Here is a 16,327-nt window from a genome sequence, read left to right as displayed (position 1 = left end):
TTCATTCATTCATTCATTCATTCTATAAGGGCACAGTGGTTAGAATGCAATATTGCAGGCTAACTCTGCCCACAACAGGTGTTCGATCCTGCCAGGCTAAGGGTTGACTCAATGTTCCATCCTTCCAAGCTGTGTAAAATCAGGACCCTTATTGTTGGGGGCAATATGCTAACTTTGTAAACTGCTTAGAGAGGGCTGTAAAGTGTTATGAATCAGTATACAACGGTCCCTTGACTTTCGCAGGGCATACGTTCCAAGACCGCCCGTGAAAGTCAAATTTCCGCGAAGTTGAGACACTCCCTTCCTTCCTTCCTTCCTTCCTTCCATCCTTCGTCCCCCTCCCTCCTCCATTCCTGGTTTTACTTACCCCCAGAACCCGCAGGGGCGGCAAGCTGGGGGCTTTGCTGCGCTCACTGCCAGCATCTTCCATGGCGGCGGTGGTTGCAGCAGCAGCACTGGTTCTCAGGGTCAGGGCAGGGGAAGGGAAAGCTGAAGGCAAGAGGGATCCAGGCCAATCAGCTGGGAGGTCGGACACTACCACTAAGGGAGAAGAGGCGGCGGGCGGCAGTAAGGCTCAGCTTCAAGTAGAGCGTACCAACGCTGCAAGAATTAAAGGGGAGGGATCAGGAGGCTGGGGCAGAAGCGGAGCTTTTATTTAAAGAAGCAGGTTGGCTGGGCATCGGATGGCTGCCGGAAAACCTGTTTTGTTAAAAAAAAAAACCCACAGAGTATTTTTTTAATGAAGAATTTTTGAAAACCCATGGTATAGCCTTTCCATGAAACTCAGACCCGCAAAACTCAAGGGAGCGCTGTATAAGTGTAAATATTATTGCAATACTTTATATAAAAACTATTTTAGATGAAATTCTGTGTTAACCTTCAGATGCAATCAAATAAGATATTAGTACCCTGCTTAGAGCTGGAATCTCCAACCTTGGTAACTTTTAGACTTCTAGAATTCAATTTCCAGAATTCCTCAGCCAGCAAAGCAAAGCTGGCTGAGGAACTCTGGAAGTTGAAGTCCACAAGTTTTAAAGTTGCTAAGGTTAGAGACCCCTGTCTTAGAGGGCTGTAAAACACTGTGAAGCGATATATAAATCTAAGTGCTATTGCTATTTATTCATTTATATATATACATATATATTACTTTTCAGTGGGTAAACCTGGCCAGCACTCCCTCATTTCTTGCTCTGGAGATTTAGCAAAAGCCAAAGATGTCTTCAATAAAAAGTGAGTCTCTCTAAAAGTTTTGGCAACATCCTCATCCTACTGAACATCCCCCTTCTCCTGAACATTTTTTTTTTTTGCCTCTTTTAGATTTCAGGATAAAACCAAAAATGAATGGAACAACCGTGCCAGCTTCCAGAAGGTCGCAGGCAAATATGATCTTCTCCATATGGATTATAAGGTAAAAGATGCTGTAAGACTTTTAGGCGGGAAAGGGCAGAGGGAGGCAACTTTAGAAAACAGAAGTACATTTTGCTCATAAGACCTTGTTTTCCCTTCCTGCCAGGCATCCGATTTAGAAGCTGCCCCCGAAAAGTTAGTCTCCAAACCCACACTGGTTTCCCAGCTGGACTCAAGTGTTCAAGCTTTGTTAGAGCTTATATGTAATATTCAAACAATGGAGGAAATGGTGATTGAGATGAAGTACGACACCCGGAAAGCTCCACTAGGTAGGTTGATCTGGTTTGTCCCTCTAACACTTAGCTTTAATTTACTTAAGAAAATAACCCACCCATCCTTTTTTTAGTAGAGAAGGGGCACTATGGTGAAATCATCTTTTAGAAGAAATGAGAAAAGTTCCCTTACTTAGGAAATTTTATTGAAAATAAACACAGATAGTTCTTGACTTACCATCTGTTCTGACCTAGCCTTTGCAAGTAGTGATTTATTCATTTTTATAACGGGGCAGTAACAGTTTTTTATTCACGTGGATAAATAAAAAAACCAAATGTATTGTATTTTTCAGATTATAAGACACAGTGGTATAAGATGCACCAAGATTTCGAAGAAGTAAGAAAAAAAAAGTTTTTGTCCTTCCCAACCCCCAGGAGCACTCTGCAGGTCTGTTTTTTGCAAAAACAGGCCCATATTTCACCTGTTTTGCGAAAAACAGGGTGGGCAGAGGATTTGGAAGGCCTATAGACTGCTTCTGGAGACTGGGGGAAGGCAAAAATGCCTCCATTTTTGCTTCCCACGAGCCCCCAGAGCATTCTGCAGGCCTCCCAAATGCAATTTTTGAGTAAAACGAACCATTTTTCACAAAAATGGAGGTGCGGGAGCAGGGCTTTAGGAGGTCAAACATTGCTGTATTTGGTGCATTAGACACAGCAACATTTCTATCCTCTTTTAGGAGGGGAAGAGATGTGTCTTACAATCCAAAAAATACGGTAATTAGTCCCCATAAACATGTGTTTAACCAGGTTTATCAGGACTATAAACTATAAAAGAAATCTGAATTGCTTGCTGTAGACTAGAAACAGGCCACTCCCAAACCTCTATTATTTATTACCCAGCTAGAGAGGGGTTGTCTTTGTATGCTCTATCACATCCACCAGTGAAAACAAGCTCCCGAGTTCCATTTTTGGCTGTGACTACCTCCTGCAACCCTCTACCAAAATAAACTGAGCTTGAGAGGGCTGCTTGTTGGGCTCCTGAGCTCCATTTATGCTGGCAGAGGAAACATGGGCCGGTCCTTCACTGTTTCCAGTGAGGCCCACAGGCCAGGTCTAAACACCCTGTGGACGGGATCTGTCCTCCAGGCCTTGAGTTTGACACCCCTGAGTTAGATGGTCAGTTTATTTAGATGTCGAATATAAGATATATCCCTGTGCCCTCTCCCACACACACACTTTTTGGGAATCGGGTATTGATTTTGTGTAGAAAGTTTTTTTCATAGGCTGGAAGAGATGTGCTTCTGTATGCTGCCTGAGCTCCTCAGATGGGGCTTTGCTTGTTTGCATGAACTGGTTGTTGTGGCATCTCACAGATCGGCACTGGTTCATGGGCCCAGGGGGTTAAGGATCCCTGATTTGTCCCATTAAAATTCTATGTTCTTTGTCTAATAGCTGGCAGGGCAGTGACTGAGCCTTGGCTCGTAACTGGGTTCAATATTATTGTTGTTGTTGTTGTTGTTGTTGTTGTTGTTGTTGTTGTTATTATTATTATTATTATTATTATTATTATTATTATTATTATTAAATTTGTATGCCGCCCCTCATATTTATTAAATACAGTAGAGAACAACTCAAGAATAACATCTGAGGTAAAACAACTTCTGACAGCTCTTTAAATATGCAGCTGTCCCAGGGAGCAACCAATCACCATTGACAAACGATTCCGCTCCTAGATCGCCCTCTAGAGGAACACTGGAACACTGTACCATGGTTCCCTATTATGGTGATTTGATTATGGTTTTTATCTTAATTTAATATATTATTTCGTATGTTGTATTGTGCACATATATAAGGCACCTCTGCGGATGCTTTATTTAAAGTAGTAAATATTTATATTAGTGATCACCTGACTTTTGTAGATGTCATACATTCAATACGTAAATAACTGCATGGCTATGTTAAATCCAGCTGGTATATATATTTTTTAACCTCTGCTCTAGGAAAGCTGACAGATGAACAGATCAAGGCAGGCTACCAGTCATTGCAGAAAGTGGAAGCTTGTATGAAGCAGAGTCGGAATGGTTCTGCCTTGCTGGAAGCTTGCAATGAATTTTACTCACGGATCCCTCATGATTTTGGGTTAGTAGCACTGATTTCTCATTTTGGAGTTGTAAGTTGTCTGGGAGGGAAAAAAACCACCAGTCTCCTTTGGCATTATTCTCATACTTTTTTATGTCTGCCCATTAGAGTTGTAAGTCATAGTCATAAACAGGTCACTTGTATGAGTGGTCAGTTTTTGCAACCTTTTTTTGCAGCAGGTGTGAAGTGGGCACTGTGGTTGTTAGTGAACCAATTATTTGCAATATAGCATTTTTGTCCAAAAAAAAGAAACAGAAAAAAGAAGCCTAGAAAATTGGAGTTATATGACCATAGGACACTGCCAACAGCGTGTAATGTCAGGGCATCGGTCATAACCTTTTTTGGGGAGTTCTATTGTTGCTAAGCAACCAGTTAGAAATAGAGGACTTCCTGTATAGCTGTTGTGTGTTACAATTCTATGTGTTTTTCCTTCCTTCCTTCCTTCCTTCCTTCCTTCCTTCCTTCCTTCCTTCTTTCTCTCTCTCTCTCTCTGAGGATTCTGGGCGGCTCACAAATTTAAATATTTCAGCCAGTTTGGACAACAGTGGACTATGATTTCCTACCACAAATACATGCAGTTCCTATCTACCTGTAATTTTGGAAAGAAATAAATTGTAAATTGAACATTGCAATTTGACTACAATTTTGGAGGACTCGGTCCACTTAAAAGTCCCTTGAAAAGCCCGCACGAAAGGGGAATCTTCCCATTCTTAATTGGCTCCCCAGGTTTTTATCTTCCCAAATTTTGTCTGATGTAGCCTGATAAATCTGAGCCACAGAATCACTTTTGGGTTTTCTTTTAACTCTTTTTTTGTGTAGCAGCTATTTGAAGGGATTTCTTCCTGCTCCGTTATCCTAGTGTTCTTGCAAACTTGTTGTTATTTATGGCTGAATTAATCTACCTTCCCACCACCGCATTCCACAGTCCTATGTGACCTAGTTTGAGGTCATCTATCTGAGAGCATTGGGGAAATTGGATGCAAACATTGAAGCATTCACCCTACTTCCCTTAAATTTGGAAAAAAAACCTCCCCACCCCCAATTGGATACAGATAGTCCTCAACTTACAACCATAAATGACCTCAAGTTTTCTGTTGCTAAGTGAGATAGGTAAGTGAGTTTTGCCCCATTGTGCAACCTTTTTTTGCCACAGTTGCTAAATGAATCACTGCAGTTGTTAAATTAGCAACTCTGCTAATTGAATCAGGTTTCCCCAATAACTTTGTCAACGGGGCAAGAAAAGGCATCATAGGATCCAAAAATTGGGCAACTGTCATAAATAAAGGCCAGTTGCTAAATGTGTAAATGTTTATCATGTGACCATGAGGAGGCGGCAACAATCATATGGGTGATAATTTGTCATAAGTCACTTTTTTTCCAGTGCTGTTGTAGCTTCAAATGGTCACTAAATGAAAAATTGTAAAATTGAGGACTACCTGTACTGCACATCAGCCATTTTGTGTCAGCCCTTTGAGATGGCCCAGATATGAAACCAAAAGTAGTAACAGTGCCTTTACTCTTAAGATTATACTAACAGATTTTGCAAGCCTGAAAGCCTTCCTCCCCACCCTTTTCTGTATGTTCCAGAGAAACTAGGGAGGGTCCCTTCTGCAATGCTTTCTTCATCCTTTTGCCTTTGATGCCTGAGATATCTCTTATTTGATTGTTGCCCTAGCTCTACCTCTTCCTTCTGTCTCCCATGGTTACTGCCACAGTTCTTTACATCTTGCCACTCGATTTTTTTTCATAAAAATTTATCATTTATTTATTTATTTATTTTGATTGATTGATTGATTGATTGATTCATATTTATCTGCCGCCCAACTCCAATAGGACTCTCGGTGGGTTGCAATTTTTATTACCCTACAGACATTTTCACGTATTCATCATCTCATTTCTCATTTCATTCTTTTACAGACTCTTTATAAATATATTCTATATTTTTCTTGTTGCTTTATTGGTTCAGGGTTGCTTTATAACCCTCCTCTGTTTCTATCTCATACAGCCCTTCCTTCCTTCTTCCCTTTCTCTTTCTAAACCTACTTCCCCTCCCTTTCCTCCCCTTCCCTACTTCCCCTCTTACCTTCTCTCCTTACTTTCCCCCTCTTTCCCCCTCCTCTCTCTTTCTTCTAAGTCCTCTCTTCTCTTCCTCTTCCCCGTGCTGTACTTTTTTCTGAGATGGTATTGCAGCAGCCCTGAGGTATTTTACTCAGTCTTACATTTTAATCCATATAAATTCCTTTAACCTGTTATCTTTTTATTTAAAAAAAATCTTTTTTTTATCTATTAATATACTTCTAAATTAAAACTTTCTTTCCCCCTCATCTCTTTCAAATAACAGGTGTATTTTAATGCTCCAGTCAGAGGCTGGAAACCAAACCATGTGCCTCCCAGATCAAAGAAGAGAGTTTTTTATATAATTGGTGCTCATGAGATGGGAAGGCACCTGAAGGGCAGACACCTCTCTGAGGAAAATCTTCAGCAATGGGCCATTCATCTTTTTAATGCAATTTTCTCCCTCCTTTTCAGACTGAGAACACCACCACTAATAAGGACATTACAGGAACTAAAAGAGAAGACACAGCTGCTGGAGGTGAGGAAAGTCACATTTTTAATTGCCCAAGGAGATAAGGTTGGTACGTTGACATTCTGACTATTAAGATCAAGGGGATAAATAGTTCTTCAGTTTCTGTGCTGAACTGGAAAATAAAGTTAAAAACATGGTGTTGTGATTCCGTCTGAGGCTCCTCAGGGAATGGCTGAACCTCTGCCGGCTCCATGCTGAGAGGGGGAGGATGAGGAACAGGAGGAGGAGGAGGAGACCCAGGCAGACGGGGAGGAGGAATATCAGGCCGAGGGAGAGGGAGAACAGCCTGAGTCCCCCGGGGTGGAGCTCTCCCCAGCAAGCAGCCTGGAGTCCTTAGATGAAAATGCCATCATCGATCTCAGGCAGAGAAGAGCAGCACAACGAAGGGGACAATTAGCCAGGTATTTCCAGCCCTAAATAGGCAACAGCTGGGTTTGGGTGTGGTTCTCCCCAGAAAGGCTGAAAAGGCAGACCCACCCTTCCTGTATTGTGGAGTATTATCTTTGGGAGTCCTGGGACCTGGCTGTGATCTTTGGCGTCTCTGATTCTGGCTTGTGGCCTTGAAGGCTGAAACCTTGGGGGGAAAGGCGTGGGTCTTATTCTCTACAGTGGTGTGTGTGCCAGCAAGAAGTCTGCTGTATTGTCTGGCCGTCAGGGCTCTGCTGTGAAGCCTCATAGCCTGCCTGTTGGGAAGAACAGGTTTTTCTCTGTGTTTATTTTTCAAACTATAAAGTGCCTTTGCTTTTACCAGCGTGTCTGGCTGATTTTTCCAGTTGGTGTTGAAGTCTGGGGGCACCCAGATAGAACACATGGCAGCTCTTCAAGAGAGAGATGCCACAGGTTATCAGAAGTGTTGTTTCTATTACAACCCTGAAAATCTTTTCAAGTTTCTGTCCCTCCTTATGATAATTAAAAACAAAGCGGGCTTCAGTTTGTTTCTCATTTTTTAAAAAAATACTTTTTATTGAAATATTAATATTAAAAAAGAGCAATACACAAAAATATACGTGAATATAACATACAATGTATGTATGTTTATCATGGGTTATTTTTCAAGTTCTGAATTCAAATTGCTATTCTAATTCCCTCTTCCCTCATACCAAGGTCATCCCTAAATTCTTTTACATCAGGGATAGGCAACTATGGCCCTTTTATGACCTGCGGACTTTTTTTTAATTAATATTTTTATTGATTTTTATAATAGAAAACACACAAACAACATATAACATGTGCTCAGTGATTGTGCCCACCACCAGACAATCAATCATACCCCACCACCAGTTGGGGGTATTTCTTGTATAAATCATTTAAACAAGAAATAAATCATTTCCTGAAGCCTGTAGAAGAGTGAAATATTTCTTTATATATTATAGAGTGATTCCAACTTGTTTCTTATAGGTTGGTCTCGGATCCTACTCGCCATATATCGTCTTACCTTGTCCCATCGCCCCATCAGCTGTTGCAAATCAGTTTCATTAATCAAATTCATCCTTTTATCCATAATCTCGAATTGAACGTGGTCCACCATATACCTATACCAATTTTGCATTGTCCATTTTGTCACGTCGAATTCCTGAACTATGAAGTCCACCAGAAATAAAAGAGCCAGAATTCCCCATCTCTGCTTTGAGAGTTTCAAAGCTTATATTCTTTCAAGTAGATCGGACATTAAATAATGCTCAAATTAGGACAATAATTGAGCCCTGCAATTATAGCTATAACTTTTCCCAGCCTGACAAATTCCATGTATTTTGGGTTCTTAAATACCCACCACACCAGAAAGGCTACCATCCAGATATTTAGCTCCTCCCGAGATTTAACGTCGCCCTATAACTGTGTTGGCGAACCTATGGCATGCGTGCCTCAGGTGGCACATGGAGCCATACCTGAGGGCACATGACGCATTGCCCTATATCAGCTCCAGCACACATGTGCGTGCTGCCCTGTTGATTTTCAACATCCTGGAGTGGGGGGAGGTTGTTTTCCCCTTCCCCAGGCTTCAGGAAAGCCTCCACAGCCTGGGGAGGGTGGAAAATGTTTCCGAATTACCGGTCGGGTTGTTGGGTCTGTTTTTTTGCCATCTGCAGGCTGTAAAGGTTTTCCTGAAGCGTGTAGAAGGCGAAAACGACTTTGGAATCAGCTGGAATCTTTTTTTTCCCTTCTGTGAGCTGGTGGAGGGCAGCATGGGGAAGTTGTGCGCACATACATGGGGGGAAGCATTGCATTATGGGGGTGTGCTATCATGCGTGCGCGCACCCTTTTGGCACCTGAGCAAAAAAAGGTTCACCATCACAAAATCCTGAATGTGTTGATAGCTGCTGTCTGCTGACTTTCTTTCCCACCTCCAGGCTCTCAGTCAGATTCATACTGGCATCAGACATATGCAGTCCAAACAGTTGGATCTGGAACATCCTTTGGACCGGAGCTACAGGAGTCTCGACTGTCAACTCCAACCCTTGGAAAGGGGAAGCGATGTTTTCCAGGTGTGTAGCTGGATAAGCCAGGGAAGAAAGAACATGATGATGATGATGATGATGATGATGATGATGATGATGATACCAAAGGTGGTATTCGGCTGGTTTACCCGAACCTGTAGTGAAAATCATGGGTGGCAGTGCGACATGCATCTTAACTGAATCTGGCAGCTCCGTGGCGTCTCTCAGCCGGTCTGTGCAGAGAGAAGAACCCCTTGCAAAGTCCAGAAAAACTCATCACAGCAAGAAGTTTTTCTGGACTGTGCAAAGTGTTTTTCTATCTCTGCACAGACCAACTGAGAGATGCCATGGAACTGCTAGACTCAGGTAAGATGCACATCCTGCTGCAGCCAGCCCGAATTTCTGCCTGCACCCCAAAAATAATAAAACACACACAGGGTCTTATTTTATTTATTTATTTATTCATTTGTCCATTACACAAATACATAGGAAGAAAAATAGACATGTGATAATATAAAAGAGGGTGAAGGTGAACTTAGAGGAGAGGATATATGAAAGGAAGAGAATATATAAGATAGGTGAAAGAAAGGAAAGACAATTGGACAGGGGACGAAAGGCACACCAGTGCACTTATGTACGCCCCTTACTGGCCTCTTAGAAATTTTTCAGGGACTACTATTATTTTCAGTATTCTATTGAGTTTTTCTGTACTCTGGCTGGTGTCAGTTTTGATGGTGTCCTTTTGCCATGTTCTTTGAGGGCCTGGTTGCTGTTTACTGCTAACTCTTCAAAATATAATTGCTTTCCTCCAATGAATCCTTCCATATGACATGGCCAAAGAGACACAGTTTCATTATTTGGCCTTCTAGTGACATATCTGGTGTTATACACTCCAGTCCTTACTTGTTAGTTCACCTTTTCAACCCGAGGAATACGCAGGAACCTTCTCCGGCACCACAACTCAAACACATCTAGGAAAAATCTAGGTGGAACCAATCTCATGGTTTTATCTTAGCTTGCTTTCTCTCAGCATACATAGAATGGTAAGGACAGCCGAGAAGATGGCAGGAAGCCCAATTCCCATTATTTGGAATCATGGTTATAAGTGTCACGTGCTTAGAGCTCAAAACATTTTTAGAGATACACATACATCTACTTTACGGTCTGTTTCTACTGTTCCCCTCTGGGAGGGGCTTTCAAAGTATTTCTGGCAGGACTGACCGATTCTGTAGCAGTTTTGTTCCCGATGCCATCCATCTGGTAAACTCACAAGATTCCTTTCTCTCGCCATGGCTCATGTAATATATGTGGGTATACGCATAATTTTGTACTTATTTATTTTGCTAAGCTTTTGAAGTGTATTTTGGAAGTGGCAACCCTTTGAGAGCTCTATGCAAGGAAAGTTTATTTTAATGTCTGCCGGTTAGTGTACATTTAAAGCAACAACCAAATTATTCTTTCATGTCCTTTTTTTCAGGTGCTGGAGCGCTACTTGCTCTCCACCCATGCTCCCACCCACAAGGATTACACGATGACCCTGGTTGAGGCCTTCGAAGTGAACAAGAAATGCTCAGAAGTGGCCTTCCGTTCTGATCTGTCCAACAGGTAAGAAGGGAGCTGACCGGGCGAAATGAAACCTACCCTTGGGCTATATTCTAAGTTGCCTCTTTCATCCTCCTTTTCCTTTCTTCAGGATGCTCCTCTGGCACGGGTCTCGCTTGGGTAACTGGGCGGGGATTTTGAGCCAGGGGTTGCGCGTGGCACCACCAGAAGCGCCCATCACAGGCTACATGGTGAGTCTCTATTTTAGGACGTACCCAGGAGTCATTCAACTTGGGAAGCAGTCAGGTTTTGAGTCTTTCCCTCTTCTTATTTCTCTTCCCCCAGTTTGGAAAAGGCATTTATTTTGCGGACATGTCCTCTAAGAGCGCCAATTACTGTTTTGCCACTCGCGAGAAAGACATCGGCTTCCTCCTGCTGTCAGAGGTGAGATGATATCTCAGTGGGAGGCTAAAACACAAAAAACGTTTACTAGAGTTGGGTATATCTACTTTAATAGATCTGTGATTTTCAACCTTTTTTGAGCCGCGGCACATTTTTTACATTTACAAAACCATGGGGCACATTGAGAGGGGGGGGGGGGCTAAAAAAAGTTTGGACAAAAAAATTATCTCTCTCTCCTCCTCCCTTTCGCTTTATTTCTCTCTTTCTCTTTCTCTCCCTCTTTTTTTCTTTCTCTTCCTTCTTTCCCCTTTTTTGCTCTCTTTCTCTCTCCCTCCCTACCTCCCTCTATGTCTTTCTCTCTCCCACCTTCCCTCCCTCTCTTTCTCTTTCTCTCTTGCTTTGTTTCTTTCTCTCTCTTTCTCTCTCTTGCTTTCTTTCTCTCTCTTGTTTTCTCTCTCTCTTGCTCTTTCTTTCTCTCTTTCTTTCTCTCTCTGAGCTTCGCGGCACACCTGACCATGTCTTACAGCACACTGGTTGAAAAACACTGTAATAGGTATACTGAGCCAAGGTGGCACAGTGGGTAGAGTGCAGTACTGCAGGCCATTAAAGCTAACTGCTAGACCTGCAGGTCAGTGGTTCAAATCTCATCACCGGCTCAAGGTTGACTCAGCCTTCCATCCTTCCAAGGTGGGTAAAATGAGGACCCGGATTGTGGGGGTTATATGCTGGCTCTGGTAAAAAGCACTATTGCTAACAGGTTGCAAGCCGCCCTAAGTCTAATAAGAAAAGAAGGCAGTCTTGGAGGTAATGTGGCCCGATGCCATGTAGGGCTTTATAGGTCATCACCAACACTTTGAATTATGTCCAGAAACTAATCGGCAACCAATGCAATCCACGGAGTGATGGAGAAATATGGGTATGCCTTGAAAGGCCCATAACCGCTCACATGGCTGTACTTGGGTTGATTTGAAGTTTCCTGACACACTTCAAAAGTAGCCCCGTGTAGAGAGCATTGCAGTAGTCGAACTTCGAGGTGATAAGGACATGAGTGACCGTGAGCAATGACTCTCTGTCCAGATATGGCCGCAACTGGTGCACCAGGCGAAGCTGGGCAAACATCGCCTTCACCACACCCGAAAGATGATGTTCTAAAGTCAGCTGTGGATCGAGGAGGACACCCAAGTTGCAAACCCTCTCTGAGGGGGTCAACAATTCCCACCCCCTAGGGTAATGGATGGACAGATGGGTGTGTCCCTGGGAGGCAATATGTACAGCCACTCCATCTTGTCGCGGTTGAGTTTGAGCCTGTTGGCACCCATCCAGATCCTGACACTCCAGACCCTGGCACATTACTTCCACTGCTTCACTGAGTGGACATGGGATGGAGACGTGTAGCTGAGTATCATCAGCATACTGATGGTAACTCATCCCATGCCCTTGGATGGTCTCACCCAGTGGATATTAAACAGCAGAGGGGAGAGGATTGACCCCTGAGGAACTCCACAAGGGAGGGACCTAGGAGTCGACCTCTGACCCCCCAATAACACCGACTGCGACCAATTGGAGAGGTAGGAGGAGAACCACCGTAGGATATTGCCTCCCATTCCCAACCCCTCCAGTCGACGCAGAAGGATATCATGGTCGATGGTATTCAAAACTGCTGAGAGGTCAAGGAGCCCCATGATAGAGGATAAACCCCTATCCCAGGCCCGTCAGAGATCATCCATCAGTGCAACCAAAGCAGTTTCCGTGCTGTAGCCAGGTCTGAATCCTGACTGTTGAGGGCCTAGATAATCCGCTTCTTCCAAGGACCGTTGGGGCTGGAGCAACATCCAATGTTAATAACAGTGTTATACTTTAATTATTTGAATATATAAACTAGTGTATAAATTTGTATTCTATCAACTAAAAATTGGAGTCTGCTCCAAGGTCCCTTTCCAACTCTGTTATTTTCTGGGTTTAGTTTGCGATAATAATTAACAGATTTGCATGTAACCCTCTAGATGTATCCTGACTCTGTGGCTTCCTGGTTTTTACTTTTGGCTGTAGTTTCCCTCCCCTATTTGTCTATGAAACAGCATCTTTGGCAGTGGTTCTCAATCTGGGATCAGGACCCCTTTGCAGGTCGAAGGACCGTTTTACAGGGGTCGCCTAAGACTCTATGGGGAAAGACAAATTACCCATGGTGTTAGGAACTAAAGCTTCTATTCTGGTGCCTTGGAACATACCCTGTTTTCCCGAAAATAAGACGGCGTGTAATATTAATTTTTGCTCCCAAAGATGTGCTACTTCTTATTTTCAGGGGATGTCTTATTTTTTTTAGTGAAGGAAAATTCACATTTATTGCTGAACAAAAAAAATGAACATTTATTATATACTGTATAGTAGTTGTCATCACAAACCAGCATAAACAGACAAACTGAATCCTATCAAGAATTTGTTACTACAGTGATCCCTCGATTTTCGCGATCTCGATCTTCGCGAAATGGCTACACCACGATTTTTCAAAAAATATTAATTAAAAAATACTCCACGGTTTTTTTGCTATACCGCGGTTTTTCCCACCCGATGACGTCACTCTCTTACTTCCTTTCTCATCTTTCTTTCTCTCTCTCTTTCTCTATCTTGCTTCTTCCTCTCTCACACTCTCTTCCTCCCTCTCTCATTTCTTTCCTTCTCTCTCTTTCTCTATCTCTCCCCCTCTTGCTCTCGAGCGGCGGGCGGGCGAGCGGCGGGTGGGCAGCAGCGAGGAGCCGAAGATCGGGGTTTCCCCTTTGCGTGGGCGGCGGGGAAGACCCAGGGAAGGTTTCTTCGGCCGCCCAGCAGCTGATCTGCTCGGCAGCGCTGCTGCAGGAGGACCCGTGTCTGAAAGCCGGTGAGAGGGGTAGATCGGGCGAGCGGCGGGCGGGCGGTAGCGGCGAGGGCGCCGGACACGCTGGGGGGGCGGGGGCAGCCGACATTCAAAGCAATCTTTGTCGGCTTCCGCACTTTCATCGCTCCCCGGCTCCACCATCTGCGCATGCGCAGCCATGGAAAAAAGGGCGCGCATGCGCAGATGGTGTTTTTACTTCCGCACCACTATATCGCGAAAAATCGCTTATCGCGAGAGGTCTTGGAACGTAACCCTCGCGATACTCGAGGGATCACTGTACTACCATACCAATATGCACTACTACCCTGTTGGATGTATTTTAAATCTGATTGATGCAGCGTTTTGGGATGCAATTTATAGACAGCAGTATTATATATATTCTGTTCGGGAATGCTGCGAAATGGAACATCTCCTACGTCTTACTTTTGGGGGATGCCTTATATTAGGCAATTCTACAAAACTTCTCCTATGTCTTACTTTCGGGGGTGACTTATTTTCAGGGAAACAGGGTATTTTTACAATCCGACCAATCAGGCATTTACAGTGGGTGTGTCTCTCTGACCTTCCTGCCAATCAGCTTAAAGCTTTGTTGGGATAATTGACGCTAGACTTATGGTTGGGGGTCACCATGGCATGAGGAACTGTATTAAGGGGTCGTGGCATTAGAAAGGTTGAGAACCACCGGTCTATGGAATATATGTGAGTCAGCACTTAAGTTCTGTATTTGCTTACAGGTTGCTCTAGGAGAATGCAACGAGCTGTTGGAAGCCAATACGGAAGCAGCAAAACTGCCTGTAAATAAACACAGTACCAAAGGCCTTGGCAAGCTTGCTCCAGCCGGTTGTGTTGTTCTGTGAGTTTGGGATGATGGAAAGGAAGCAGCTGGGGATGAAAAATTACTACTTAGTTTCCCCTAGATAGATATTACACTCCTATATCATTTAGTCTATTAAGACTGGTGTCCATTTATGCGATCAGAGAGAGTTGGACCAGTGTTTCTTAATCATGCCACTTTAAGAGACTTCAACTCCTAGGATTCCTGAGCGAGCCATGCCATTTCTGTAGCTTTATGAGAGCTCGCAGCTCTTTCATAAATTTTCATATGCCCCTTTATTTAAAGAAGAAAGGCTGTGTTTCAAAAATTTATGAATATACAGTGTTCACTCGATTTTCGCGGGTTCGAACTTCGCGAATAGCCTAAACCACGGTTTTTCAAAAAATATTAATAAAAAAATACTTCGCGTTTTTTTTTCTATACCAGTTTTTCCTGCCCGATGACATCATAGGTCATCGCCCAACTAATAATTTTTGCGAATAAATAACAAAAAAAATAATTATTGTTAATAAATAATTATTTTTATAAATATCAGGATCACTAAGTGTCTTATTCAACAGTGAGTACCAGAAATAATGATGAGTAAATGGTTATTAAGGGAATGGGAAATGGTAATTTAGGGGTTTAAAGTGTTAAGGGAAGCCTTGTGATACTGTCCATAGCCAAAAATAGTGTATTTACTTCCGCATCTCTACTTCGCGGAAATTCGACTTTCACGGGCGGTCTCGGAACGCATCCCCCACGGAAATCGAGGGAACACTGTACTTGGTTTTCAGTCTTGATGTCTAAGTAGAAACTATATGATTGGATGTCTTAATGCTAGCCATTGGCATGAGGGTGGTGGTATGCGATCTTCATTTTAATTAAACAAAATTAGTGTTTTCTCCTTAAAACTTTGCAGAATGGTGGGTGGAACGGTGGCAATATCTGAGGGAATCAACATAATGGACTTGTCTCTTCCTGCACAGGCATGATGCAACTATTCCCATGGGCCCAGCTAAAGAAACTGGTGTAGAAAACCCTCATGGCTACACCCTGAATTACAACGAATTCATTGTCTATGACCCCCGGCAGGTGCGAATGAAGTACCTTCTCAAGGTGCGCTTCAATTTTACGCAGCTTTGGTGAATGGGGGAAAAATGGAAAGAAAGACTGGTGTAAGAATGACTTCTTTAAACACATATTTATATTTTTTTGGGATGCTTTCTACTGAGTGGCTGAAGAGGTCAGTTCTTGAAACCGTTAGAAAACTACATTTTCATTCACATTTCTCCTACAAAGTTGGCTCCTGAAAGACAAAAACGATACCAGGAAGGAAAGCTAATCCTGAGTTGGTCACTATTTTGTTGGATGATCTGCAGATTAGTTTGGGTAGAAACACAGCAATTGCTTCACATTTTTGTAAAATAAAAGATAATTGTCACCCTGTTCTTTGGTGTGTATTAATGATTTTGGACTGGGATGGAAGAAAATAAGATTTCTTTGCGTCTTTTAATCATTGTATGTTGTGATTCAGTCTGAGGCTCCTCAGGGAACGGCTGGAACTCTGCTGGCTCCATGCTCAGAGGGGGAGGACGAGGAGGAGGAGGAGGACCAGGCAGACGGGGAAGAGGAATGTCAGGACGAGGAGGAGGGAGAACAGCCTGAGACCCCGGGGGGGAGCTCTCCCCAGCGAGTAGCCTGGAATCATTAGATGAGAACGCACAAGCCATCATAGATATGAGGCAGAGAAGGGCAGCACAACGAAGGGGACAATTAGCCAGGTATTTCCATCCCTAATAGGCAACAGCTGGGTTTGGGTGTGGTTCTCCTCAGAAAGGTTGAAAAGGCAGGCCCGCCCTTCCTGTATTGTGGAGAGTTATCTTTTGGGAGTCCTGTGACCTTGCTTCGATCCTT

The 16,327-nt window shown here is 43.2% G+C and overlaps 1 protein-coding gene across 7 annotated transcripts in view; it reads left to right on the top strand.

The window, feature by feature from the left end:
* The window catches only part of PARP2 (poly(ADP-ribose) polymerase 2), a 34,556-nt gene extending 18,697 nt beyond the window's left edge, over positions 1-15,859 (top strand). For 4 of the 7 annotated variants that reach the window (XM_070726811.1, XM_070726810.1, XM_070726809.1 and 1 more), the window contains exons 9-19: positions 1,155-1,230; positions 1,318-1,408; positions 1,514-1,676; positions 3,620-3,758; positions 6,288-6,351; positions 8,694-8,828; positions 10,258-10,385; positions 10,474-10,573; positions 10,668-10,766; positions 14,331-14,449; positions 15,400-15,859. In XM_070726811.1, the coding sequence (XP_070582912.1) occupies positions 1,155-1,230; positions 1,318-1,408; positions 1,514-1,676; positions 3,620-3,758; positions 6,288-6,351; positions 8,694-8,828; positions 10,258-10,385; positions 10,474-10,573; positions 10,668-10,766; positions 14,331-14,449; positions 15,400-15,559 (1,274 nt within the window). In that variant the 3' untranslated portion in view covers positions 15,560-15,859. The remainder of the gene's footprint in view (positions 1-1,154; positions 1,231-1,317; positions 1,409-1,513; positions 1,677-3,619; positions 3,759-6,287; positions 6,352-8,693; positions 8,829-10,257; positions 10,386-10,473; positions 10,574-10,667; positions 10,767-14,330; positions 14,450-15,399) is intronic. The other 3 variants (XM_070726816.1, XM_070726815.1, XM_070726814.1) reach the window with 1 other exon arrangement.
* The last annotated feature ends 468 nt before the right edge of the window (positions 15,860-16,327 follow it).

The sequence above is a fragment of the Erythrolamprus reginae genome, chromosome Z (assembly GCF_031021105.1).
Source record: "Erythrolamprus reginae isolate rEryReg1 chromosome Z, rEryReg1.hap1, whole genome shotgun sequence".
NCBI classification, from domain to species: domain Eukaryota; kingdom Metazoa; phylum Chordata; class Lepidosauria; order Squamata; family Dipsadidae; genus Erythrolamprus; species Erythrolamprus reginae.
This window is presented reverse-complemented; position numbering and strand designations above follow the sequence as displayed.